At 33.3% G+C, this 13,603-nt stretch overlaps 1 protein-coding gene across 1 annotated transcript in view; it reads left to right on the top strand.

Annotated features, from left to right (window-relative positions):
- LOC134535797 (3'-5' exoribonuclease 1-like) overlaps positions 1-11,523 on the top strand; it is a 35,030-nt gene extending 23,507 nt beyond the window's left edge. Inside the window, exons 5-6 of the mRNA XM_063375078.1 lie at positions 1,694-1,885; positions 9,483-11,523. Coding sequence (XP_063231148.1) covers positions 1,694-1,885; positions 9,483-9,623 — 333 coding nt within the window. The 3' untranslated portion in view covers positions 9,624-11,523. The remainder of the gene's footprint in view (positions 1-1,693; positions 1,886-9,482) is intronic.
- Positions 11,524-13,603: the final 2,080 nt, after the last annotated feature.

Raw genomic sequence — 13,603 nt, 5'->3', positions numbered from 1 at the left:
CTCGGTCACACGCACGGCCCTGTCGTTCCATGTCCGCGCTGCTCAGAAAGAGTGATGAGGGGTTTCTCGTTCACTCGATTTAACTCGCCTCTTTGGAACTCTGCTGTGTGAACTCCTACAGAGGCCAGCATCGACGCTTTTATACCCGTCGGCCATCTTTCTGGAACTGACCGGAGTGGTTGTAAGTGTCGCGTCGTCCCGGGCCGACCCGACACTCGAAGCGTCCAGAATACTGGCGCATAATCCACGCCACTCCACGCAGTGGCCTGCAGAATTCCCAGGCCGCTAAACGATAGATGATAGCACCGAGGAAGGAGTGCGCAGGGGCAGGGGGGTGGTGAGGTCCGGCATGCGTGTCTGCCCACGTTCGTAGCATTATGTTACCTCGTAACTCAAGACAATGATCTGAAATGTTTTTTATACAGAAATAAATATATAGTTGCATATTTAATCTTATATAATAGAGAATTAAAAGGCATAGTCTCACATGTGGCTTTGGTTTGTTTATTTTCTTGTCATTAAATGAAAAATAATTTCATTCTAATAGCCATTGTGCATTTGTTTTTCTGGTCACAAATTTTTTCACCAGATGTTTACTAAAGATTAATTTCAAGTTGTTTTTATGTAACACAAGTGATCATAGTATGAACAATAGCATTAATTTTTAACTGCTGTAAAATATTATGTAATGAAATTTGTTGAGAAGATTTGAGACAAAAACTAAAATACAATAAAGCTGCTGTGTTAAATTTCCAGGAAAACTCTCCAATAACAGTAATTACAAAAGTAATTAAATAACAAACTTGACGTGTGAAATATTTGCTAATTAATTTATAGAATCTATTATTGGTATATATTTTGTAACAATAATTTAATGTATTTTGTGTTACTATCCACCTAACTTAACAAAATAAGTAACCAAAGAGTTTATTTATGAGGCTCATTGACAATGGTAATTCTTCTCTTCTTAATATTTTTCATCAGTAATACTTTCCTTTTTTTCTAATCAAAATGTTTCATTCTAAATTAAGCTTTAAAATGTATAATATTCCGACATACATTATATGTGGTTATTTTTATAGTCTGTGAAAATGTTAAATATTCTTGCTACACGACTGACTTAGAAGATTGCTCACGCATCTTCGTTGGCTTTGGTCAACACACAGCATTATTAGCAGTATCTTGGCAGGCATTTTTCCACATCGTGTCTTATTGGAATGAAGCCAATCTTCTGGAACTATTTGACACATTAAATCTGTTTTTCTTAAAAGTTATGGTTTGTTTATTGGCAAAAGTTATGTTTTGTTTATTGACATTAAAAATTTAATGGTGTAGTGTAGAAAGCATTATAAAAAAATTATAATTTTTATGGAGATGAGGACAACTGTGTTAAAAATAATGTTTTTTTAGTAATGTTTATATTAGAAATTATTATATGAAATGTATTTCATTTTAGTTTATATACATAGCATCTGAGAAGTAATGTAGAATATCAAAACTATCAACACTATCAAATCATAGTCAGCTGTTTTTTTTTTCCAGAAATATTTCCATACCACATGGCCCCTTAGAAAATTTTTTGTAGGACCTATTGCTTAGTAGCTCTAACCATTAATATGCCTATGATAGAATTGTACATGGGTAGGATGGTGGTTGTCTAGGCAAATAAATAATGTGTGTTTTGTGTCTGCAGTCATGCCTTAAGCTGATGCTGGAGCATCTGCAGATGGATTTCGAAGGGCGGCAGCACTGTGGACTCGACGACGCTCGCAACATCGCCCGTATTCTGCTGCGGTTGGTAACGGACGGTGCGAGCATCCAGTACAACGAACGCATACATCTTCCATCGAGCAGTAAGCCGAGCGGAAACAAACGCAACGAACCGGTAGGTGCAACTGAAAGATCCACTGAATTGGCATTAACTGTGATAATTCAGTTAGAGAGTTAGCTGGTGTTGTCTAGTGTCACAACACGACGTTAATACTTCAGTCCTAATTTCATACATTGCTCACAATCTTTACCAATAAATTTAATTGGAAAGAAAGGCCTAAATTTTTTACGGATGTGAGAATAGTGGATTTTGGTGGTAGAATGTTTTCGAATTGAATAGTAACATTTTCGAATCAAGTGCGAATAGTTTCGAAGTCAAATGTATGTCATATTTTACTTTGGTGTATTATACAGAATACAAAAGAATAAACAACATTCACATATACCAATCCCTCACTTAGCATGTCTTCAGATTGCACAAACTCATTTAGCGCGATTTTAAATTTACATGGCTTCCAAGTAAGAGCATAATGCTTCATGTTCAAATATCTTAGACAAAACTGTAAGTATTACAGATTGCAGATTGTCATGAAGGCCACACTTATGTTGGTCGCACTTTAGTTTTAAGTAAGTCAACTGTGCGCAAAATAGTACTCTTATCAAACATCTGATGCTGTTGGTTATACTAGCTGGAACATATTTGACATTAGATACCAAACAGAAATTAACATATCATTTGCATGGAAAAGGTTGTTAAATGAATGGTGCAATAAAAAAAAATTACTGGCCTGACAGGATTGATGTGAACCAAGCGGTGATAGACAAATAAGCACTTTAATTTTTGAAAAATTAAAATGTATATATCCAGACAGTAATATCGATTTCACTGCCAGTAAAGGATGGTTTGGAAATTTCGCGGAAAGGTACGTGTCGTGAGCTGAATGTCATGCCCGGGCGGGCAAGTCAATCAGCTGACTGACGATAACTATCTCCAGTTACGCAGTGTCGTATTTGTCATTCAAAGTATTCAATGGTAGGCTTATAAAGATAAATGGTGTGACATATTTATCATTTAGTATTATTCTACGCATTTATATTACGTGAAGAATATTTTCCTAAACTTTTTGGAACATTTTTAATAAATTAGCCTTGCTATTTATGAAGACCAATGCTTCAGAATACACAATTTCGGATAACACAAACATTCTTAGGAACGCATTAGTTGTGCTAAGTGAGAGATTCGAGTACTGACTACCTTTATTATAAAACCCCACTTAGCCACGTTTCTTATACGATTTAATGCAGAGCAATGATTTTTTTTTATAAAAACATAATCAACCACTTTGCATTAGAATTTTGAAAAAATTATAAAAATACACTGCATAATGATTATGCAAATTTTTCATACTCACCCATTTTTGTAGATAAAATTTTTTTTAATAAAATCAAACTTACTCCCATTTCACCTCATTGTGTGAAGAGTTGTGTAGAAATTAAAAAAAATTTAATCATTTATAGCTGCAATAAGAAACTTTCATACCATATTTTACTACCATTATTGATAAAATTCATTCACTTAGCACTTGCACAAAACTCACAAACACTGACCTAAAGAATGTGATTTTAACTATTTAATTTACTACCTGACTATAACATACATATACTCATTTTTGCACTAATAGTTGCAAATAGCAATTAAAATACTATTTGCTTTCAGAGGTCAAACATCAAAAATAAAAATTGTGAATACTTACAAGCACATCGGTTTTGTTTCTAGTGATTTTTTTTCAACAAATTTTAATGTTGTCATTTCTAATCCACCAATATCATATAAACATACGCTGCAATGGATGTTTAAAAAGTTAATTTTTGAGAAATTAAAATTACTCATCTTATTTAAATCAACACAGCGGTAGCTTAACGGTAGTAAATAAACACACACCATTTCCAAATGAAACAGAACATTATAAGGAAAGCCAACACATACCGTATTTTTTTTATGACTGTTTGCTATCATTTGTAATATGTTAAAAATAAATTTTCAAAACATTTTTAAATATAACATTTTCTGTATTTCTTTAGATTATCACAGTTAATCACGGAGTGTTGTCTCTATTAACGCTGTTTAAGGTTACAATGAAATTATTAATTTCCTGTTTTTGCTCTACATTTTTTCGAGTAACTATTTCGTATTTTGGTAACTAAACACAATAACAACAATCTTCCATGTCATCTTTATGATGAAATTTTTTACGTACATAGTTTGCTACGGCCTCAAAAATGCTAACGGAGTCAAGGTTTTTTTTAGTTGTTTTGTTGATTAGAAAAAAAATCTATGAAAACCAACCACAGGTTTTCGACATAATCTACATTTATACATGTAGTCAGCCATTGATTGTCCTTGGGTGTCTAACATCTGTTGTTTTCATTTAAAAAAAAAAAAAAAAAAGATGAGAATTTTTAAAAGATCATTTCTATAAATGGATTCCAGGCAAAGTGGAGGAGGGTCAAGTTATTAGAGCTTTAAACTGGACAAACCAAAAAATCTAAAAAAAAAAAAAATAGAGTAATTTTTTACTTCTTTACCGGCAACAGGCAAAGGACAGAATGTGAAATGTGCCACTTATGTTCTGAAAACTCCAATAGGTAGCATATTTTAAATTACACTTTACAAGTTTACTAATTCATTTTTTTCATTTATTTCAATCCACAATTCACTTGAAGTACAACCAAACACAATTTTATTACTATCAAGTTTGCAGTGATGTATAACTTGATATCAAAAACTGAGAAAAATTGTTTGCAATTATTTTTAAACTTCGTCTATTTGTTTAGCTGATTATTATAGTTCAAATACCATTCAATAATTTATTAAACCACATTCAGACACTGTGGTGTCTAGTTTCTTTCAAATTAATTTTTAGGAGCAGCTTTTCTACCCAAAACTTTATATACCAATCCCTCATTTAGCAATACTAATGCATTCCTAAAAATGTTTGTGTTATCAAATATCACATATTCTGAAGCATCTGCGCGTACTTTATTTGGACATCAGCAGTGGTGATGAATACGAACAGATAAAGATAGATTATAATTTTCGAAAACATTTTTAAAAGAAACTTTACACATCGGACAACTTTGTATTTCTGTTAATTAAATAAGTGGTAATATCTAAACAAATAATTGATTTCAACTTTAAAATACATAATTTTATACGGGAAAAGAAGTTCATGGGCTACATCATACATGGAAAAAAAAATTTTTTTATATTACTAAGAAAATAGCGATGAATTTAATTAAATGTAACAAATTATTTTGGATGCCAATAATGAACATCCAAAAAAAATTATAACTACAATTTTTATACTTTGCCAAATTTAACCCCAAGTTGGTGAAAAAGAGGTAAATAATGTTTTAAAGATTAATACTTATTACCGTAATGAATAATTTTTGGTTCCAATAATAAACATACAAAAACAAATACAATTTAAATTTTTTGTTAAATTATACCCCTAAGGCATAAAAAGGGTGTAAGTATTATGTAAAAATGAATAATTTGATTACAAAATTTAATTAAATGTAATAAACAATATTGGGTACCAATACTAAACACACAAAAACTACCAAACACAATTTTTACATTTTGCAAAATTCAACCCTAAAGATGTGAAAAATATGTAAGTTTGTTGTTAGGATTATTATTTATATCTCGTAACTTAATTGAGAATAATAAATGATTTTGGGTACATGAATAAACATACAAAAACTACTAACCACCATTTTTATATTTTGCGATATTCAACCCTTAACACATTTGCTACTGACTGTTTGTATATGTGACCCACAGTTTCTGCTTAGAAACCACTGTCACATATATGTGATACTATTAATTTTTGTGGAATATAATATAAGAAAACTGCTTGATCTGAGTGAGATGTTATTTGATTAATATAGTGGTAGTGAACGTGTTTAGGTGTGAAAAAGGAGTATGTGTTTAAAATTAATAATATCATCTCCAAATTTAACAAAGAGTAGTATGTTATTTGGTGTACCAATAATAAACATACAACTACTAACCACAATTATTACATTTTGCGACATTAAACCTGTAATAAATGAATAAATGGTGAGTATATTTTGATTAATAATCAAATCTCAAAATTATTAATAAAGTAAAATATATTGTCTACCAATAATAAACGTTTGAAAACTACTAACTACAATCTTACCATTTTGCGAAATTCTAGCAAATAAGTGTGAAAAAGGGGTAAATATGGTTTTTTAAGATAAATAATTTAAACTTCACAAATTTACTCAAGCACAATAAAAAAAATGGGTACTAATAACACACATACGAAAACTATCAACCACTTTTGTACCATTTTGCTTTATTCAAACTCTTAAGGTTAGTAAAAGGGGTAGGTGTGTTAAAAAAAAACTGAATACTTCCAATTCAATTAAAACTAGAAATAAGATAGGATACAAAAAAAACTGTATTCCAAAGTTATCTATTTCTTATTTTTTGCATTTATAAAAATTGTCTTTCAATGGGTGTAATAATGGGGCAAGTTTTCATTTATTTTAAAAAATTGTATCTCCGAAACTAATTAAGTTTTATGTAATTTAATTGGTAAAAATGATAAACTTAAAAATTATTATTTTACTTATGGGTGTAAAGGGGTAACGCGAGGAGTAAAGAAAAAATGCATATTTCTGAATTTACTACATCTAAGGTTTATAAATTAAGAATTAACAACAAGCACATAGAGTTACAAATTGTATTTTTTCAGTTTCTCCGGTTTTAGAAAAGGGCGTAAGTTATGATTTATGATAAAAATTTCATAGCTCTATAACAAATAAAACTGGATGTAACTAACTGAGCATAATTAATGTAAATAATTATTTATGTTGAGTTCTTTCACTTCTTTTCTATATTTGACCCTAAAGGCACGTTAGTTTTTCCAAGGTAAATAACTGAGCAAGAATACGATAAAAATTATGATTTGATATTAGTTTTAACCTTTACAATATTTCTATATTCGATGTAAAAGGGGTGAAAAGGTAATTGATTTACTTTATTGAAATGTTGAATCTCTGAAGCTAATCAAGCGGGATGTAAGTTATGTGGTATTATTTATTTACAGACATGCAACATCTACCATTTCTTTCTTACAACATTCTGAAATACTAATTTTTAAAATGTCAAATTTTGAAAACAGTGTTTTAACATTAAAAAATAATATATTCTAATGAAATCAAATTTAATTTAAGAATAGGAAATGTTTAATAAACAATCCTTAACCTACCTTCTATTATTCAAAATTTTCCTAAATACCCCCTCATAGGTTATAACAGGTTGACATCGTCCGGGCCTGCGGCCCCTTTTAAGTCCGATATGCCACCGCCCAAACACCACCCACCCTCTATTCAAACCTCCCGCCTACCCGTGCGTACGTGTGCGTGCGTGTGTGTTCGCCCGGCAAGAGGGCACTGTCGAGTCAGTGCGCCGCACCCCTAAAACATAAGTAAATATAATTGTGTTATTTGTTTTTATATTCCCTAAGTGCAACGTGACGGCAGATCGGCCGGGAGGGTTTTATGTACTTTTATTTTAAAATAATGTATTAAAATATCATAGCGTTTCCGGACATTCCCGAGGAAACCCGAAGCCAGACAATAATTAAATGTTCATTTAATTAATTATAATATGTATTATTCTTTTCAAGTATTCATAAATTGTCACATAATTTTTAATTCATTCTTGTCATGTTAATTTAGTTTCCCGTGGCACGAATTCGCAAATATCTTTTAACGGCAATTGTTTCGGCGGGAGGACGCCATGTTAGTCGAGCGAGCCATGATCTCAGCCCAGTCCGCCGCCATCAACGACCGAGAGTAGACGCGCCAGCACTCCGGGGACCTCACCGTTTGTTTCACCGCCAAGTAATTCTGTTTCAATTTAATTCCGTATAAATCGTTTTCTTTTTTGTCCTCGGAGCTCCTCTCGGTCGGGGGACTGTATAACTAATTGTCTTACGACCAGCAACGGTCTTTTCTCTTTCGTAATATGTAATGTAAGATGTGACCACGTGGGGGTCTTCATACCTAAACCGATTCGTGCCGCGGGCATTTTAGTTTCAATCGTGTAAGTTGCATTCGCCGAATAAATCAGGTGTGTAAATCAAATGTATTATTTTCTTATTTAAATGTGTTTAACCACGTGGAGTGTGACGGCGTGTGGGACGCCTGAGAGCCCACTGCGTAAATAATAGCGTGCTCGACACTGAGAGCGGGCAGGGATTCGTGCTAGGTGTATTCAGGGGGAAATTAAAATCACGCCTCACATGGGCGACGTCACGACCCTGGGAAAGAGTCTCACATTGGTCCGTGCACGTGGCACGGTGGCGCCCATAAAACCCGAGCACGCAGTAAAATTCAGTCAGTAATTATCAGAGACTACGGCCCCCGTAACAAGTGATGCCGCAACGAGTGGCTCCATAACAAGGTGTTAATATTATTTAAAAAAATAAAAAACTATGGAATATATAAAATCATTATTCACAAAATTAATTTTAAATCAATATAGATATAAGTTTATTATTGTTTTGGGATTCACTTCTGTGGTTAAAAGAAAGAAAAGGGTTGAGTTTGGTTTTTAATTGGTGAATAGATATTGCCATATTTACTGAGTTCTTAATTTTTACATTGGCATCCCTGTGGGAAAAGAGTTTAGGGTTAAAAATTTGGGGGTTTTTGTTTAAGTAATACTAAGTATGTTGTATAATAAATTTGATATCTGTATTTTATATTTCAAATAATTATGTGATTGTATCAAATATCCTTAATAATGGGAGTTATTTACAGTAAGATCAAATTATTTCATAATTTCAAGAATATCTCTAACCATGGTAAATGAATTTTTCAGTGTAAAGGATGGTATAAACTTTGTTTAAATAATTTAGGTGCGAGTTTAAGAATTTTTTTCATTGTTTACCTCTTTAAATGAATATTAAGTAATTTTTGATTTCATCAAGGTAAAATATATCTTCGAACATTCTGAAACAGAGGTTTTAAAATCAAATAGTTAATCTATAAAAAAAAAGGGGGGGGGGGGGGGCTATGTATAACTGCTCCAAAAATATCATTCTTAAGCAGTTATGTTATGAAATAAATATTTTATACATCTGGCAGTTTATTTTGTGTATTCAGTAAAAATGTTTGGAATTAATCACATAACGTTTTTTCAATGGTAAGATTTTAGCAATACTCAGAAATTGCGCTAGGAAGCCGCGAGTTATTAGCTAGTCATTCTATAAGAGGGCAGTCCAGTGTGATACTTCATGTAATTTATCATTTCATCAAATGGTTAAGTTTTATTAAAAATTTAATACAGTAATATTGTGAAATGGGTTGGTAGGTATCGTAATTACCGATTTAAATTGTAGCTAATCTCCTTACCAACCTACAAGTTCTATGAAGAAGCATTTCATGAAAACATCTTTTATTTCTTTTGCATTATTACATTTTTGACCCTTGAGACCTTGATTCAGATTTGAGGGGTGGATTCGAGGCACTCTTCGAGATTCGGATTCGAGAAAATTGGGATTGGACCCATCACTACATACCACCACTTTGAAGATGATGTGTGCTATCTGCTGCTAGGTTCTTGTGACGACAAGCAGTTGAGATGCGTGTGTGGCATGTGTTGGCAGCCCGCGCGCCTCGTGGTGCCGATCATGCCCTCGGAGCCGCTGAAGAACATCACGCACGTGCGTCGCCAGCGCGGCAAGTGGGAGAGCCGGCAGGTGCAAGTGAGCGAGGAGGACACGGACGAGGAGAACTGTGGGAAGTGATGCTCTGATACTTCCATGTATGTTAACCTTATGGTGACAAGTGATACTGGTACAATACAGAGAATAGAGGGCTGTAGTTTAGTTCATGGGGGTTATCAGCAAAGTTACGTAGAAAACCTTTTATTACTTGGCAGTAAAATTTTGTGGTATATGCCTATGTCCAGACACATTTTATTTCACTTTTTCACACTGGTTCTTAAAATCATTTCACTGCCATCTTTGTAATAACATGTTACCAGAAAAACATTTTTGGCATACATACACACGTAATTCAAATCATATAGTTTTTCCTTAAAGATTTTAGGTTTTTGTGTGTATTTTCATTTAAGTCTTGTGCAAACATCAGTGACTTATCTACTACTGAATATGACTATTACATACGTTAAGTAAAGGTGAATTATTGTATTCAAATACATAAATTTAACATTAGTGAAATTAAATTTTGGTAGTTGTATTTTGTTCTTCATTTGTTGAGTTTTAACATCCTTTTTCATTACTTTCATTTAATCTCATAATGTCAAATTCTAGATTCTTTTCCACCTAACCAATTTTGCCAAATGCTGAATTTGTCATAAACATGTTGCAGACAGACATTTAGAACCTTGATAAAGAAAAATAAATGATTGTGAGTAGCCTATATCTAAAATTAATAACCTTTTGTAAGTTTTGTTCATGATTTTTCAGTTCTGTGGCATTTAAAATGTACCGGTAGTAGTTTATTGCTATGAGTTATTGAACATATTTTTATATTTCCTATTAAATGTAATATTTTTGGTTTGAACTCAATTGTTACAATCATTTTTGTGAAGCTATATGCCTTTTATATGTACATTTCAGTTAATATTTTACTATTTATTACTTTTTATTGTTCCTATAAAAAAAAATAAAACAAGGGTCTACATGTTATTGTACTAAAATCATCTATTTTAATGTGTTAGTTTTTCGTTTATATTTTGGAAACACAAACTTAATTGACGGTAAATATAACAGTAATTTTGGAAATAAAATTTGGTAATTTAAATATACCAATTGAGAACAAAAAAAATTAAAATATGAAGAATACATAAATTATTTTGTAACCACATGACTAACATTTGTGCTTCCTCCTCTAGCAGACCATACTGTTATTGGTAAAATTTGTGTTATTTACAGTGTTGATGAGAATTATTGTGTTTCATCCAAGGTAATACAGTTTTTGTCAGTATTCATTTAGTAGTTAATGGGAAAAGAACTGGTGAATATAATAGATTCATTAGTTTATGTCAATATAAATACGCACAAAGAAATATTTTTGTATATTCCTGTATCAGCGTATTTTGAGAAAAGTATGAGCATGAAACAAATAATTTTCAGATTCAATATGGAAAAAAAATTTTTTATTAAACTTTATTTCCCCAAATGTGTACATAAATAACAAATATGATAATTATATGCTTGTGTAATAAATAAATGTCATCTTTGTACAGTGTTGCAGTGTATGATACATTGTTTGAATGGTGTCATTAAATATGCAGTAAAACCTCATTAATTCATTACTTTTGTATATTTATTTAATCATCATGCCATCATAATTTTAAAAGACACAGTTTGGTCTTTTGTAGTCCTGTATTAAAGTATATATAATTTTGTTCTCATCAAATTTTAAATTGAAAATGGTTTATTAAAAATATTCTTGGTTGGATTAAATAATAAATTTTATTTTATCCTTCTAGTTTGGTTAGCTGTTTATCTTTAATAATTTCTGTGTATGAAAATTGTAAGCTTTATTAGGGGTTCCTGCTCTTAATTTTTAAGCATTAGTCATTATGTAGTAATTGGTTTTGTCATCAGAGTTATACAATTGTTTGAATTTAATGTTAAATAGCTTATGTGTAAGGGTAATAAAATTTCATTTATGACGAAATTGGAAAATAGGAAAAGTCACTTGCACATTATGTGTAATACAAATAACATATTGTGCAGTCTTTAGGATGGAACAGAAAGTAAAAAAACAGTTATGGACCAACAAGTAATTGAACATGTGATAAGACTACTAATTGAAAAGGAGATTGTGACTTTGTTGTTTTGTTTTAAGATCTCTTGGCTAGTGATGCCTCGAATTGCTGGAGAAAGTGCTCAATAATGCTAATTCGACAGAATATTTGCGAGCAGTAGTGGAGACATTAATGAAATATTACGTGAAGGACAAAAATGTTTGAGTGTTTATATCAGATTCTGCAAAATATAATATGAAAAAGTTGGCAGAATTGTTGAAAGTATTAGTAGTGTGTACATTAAGTGCTGGACACACACATAAATTTAGTTTGAGAATGTCTGGTCTACAGAACTAACAATGCTTAATGAATGTGTAGTGAAGGCAAAGATGGCATTCTTCATCACCAGGAAGAGGAAGCATCACTATTAGGATTTCCTCAAAAAATCTTCTGTTAAACTAAAGCTGTTCCTATCACCTGTTCTGTTGTGGTTCACTTCAGTATCCTACTTTGATGAGTACTTAGTTCATCTTGTTGAATTTATTGAGACAGTAAGAGTTTGATGGTGTTGATGCTACATAGTACTTCAGAAAATTGAGCAACAATGAGTTTTGCAATGCCAGGTGCGAGGTGAAATTTGTGGCAGAGTATTGCAAAGAAACTTGATTTCAAGCTTGTCAGTGACAGGAAATTTTCTGGACAAACAGCAAAACTGTTGAATTATGCTGCATATCTAAAAGCTTCCACAGGAGTGAAACTTGCTGTGAATGGCCAAAAATATTTTCTAAAACTGTCATCTTTTATGAGAGGGGATCATGGAAAATAATATTTGGAGATACTTGGCTTCTTGTTCAATCCACGAAAATTCACTTCAACAGGTATAAAAATTTATGCTGTTAACTTATAATATGGAGTCCAAGCTGTGTCTTTACTTTGAGATCTGATATTTCAACAGTTTTTGGAGGGCTACGGAGCAACAAAACAAGCAGTTCTAAGTCTGTCTTTGCGGAGTTTGACATGCTACTAGTGCCGTCAAATGTGTCTGGCTTCCAGTGTTTAATGTTGACAGAGAACATGCTTTCTATCATTGATGAGTACCTGCACCTGCCAACAGCTTCAATGGCTCTTGCGCCTACTCAATTGGCTCCGCTGCTTCGTCCCGAACTTTGAAACTGTCACCGCTCCCATGTCATAAAAACACAAGTTCCGGTGGAAGAAGGCCACCAAATGAGCTTTCGTAAGTGCAAGTGGTTCTGCGAATGTAACAAACACCCTTTTCCGCCTCAATCTTGACAAGCACATGTTCCTACAAATGGACTGCAGCCAGGACGGTATGAGCGCCGTCTTGTGCTAGCTGGAGATGGGAAGGGAGCAGTGTGTGATCGAGTATGCCAGCGTAAAGTTAGGGTCAACCAAGGGCAAATACGTGAATGAACAGGAGTGTCTAATGTCTGAAGTGGTTGAACTCAGTGCAGGGGTGCAAGTCCAGACTGACCCGATTGGTCCCTCATGATGCGAAACTTCACGTTCACTGTAGAATATGTACTCGGACATGAAAACAAACTGGAAGTCAAGCTTTCACGGTACCCGGACACCACGACCACCTTCTACGATGATCAGGGTTGGGAAGAACTAATTCCCCCCTGCCCCGACATTGATGCAATAGCTTTTACTGATCTGCCCGCCACCCTGTTTGCTAATCGAGTGGTAGCACCCGACCAACCCCTCGCTGCCCTGACTACACTGGACACCATCCTAGCTGGGGTCCACCAGGCCCAGCGCGACTCCGCTGCGACTTGGGTGGATGTCACTGCCTGCAGCGAGGAAGTACGTCCCAACCAACACTGTCTCAATGGCATAGTGCAGACCCGAGTCCCTGGGGACTTGGATGTTTGAAGCATGCACATGACCTCTACAATGAGGCTGCAGTCTTGGGTTTCAACCATAACGACTTCGCCGGTCACTCCAGGGCTGACCAAATACAGCAGGAGCTACGTAAAACATTTA

This window comes from Bacillus rossius, chromosome 10, assembly GCF_032445375.1.
Source record: "Bacillus rossius redtenbacheri isolate Brsri chromosome 10, Brsri_v3, whole genome shotgun sequence".
NCBI classification, from domain to species: Eukaryota; Metazoa; Arthropoda; class Insecta; order Phasmatodea; family Bacillidae; genus Bacillus; species Bacillus rossius.
Note: the sequence above shows the minus strand (reverse complement) of the source record. Positions and strands in the feature narration are given on the sequence as shown.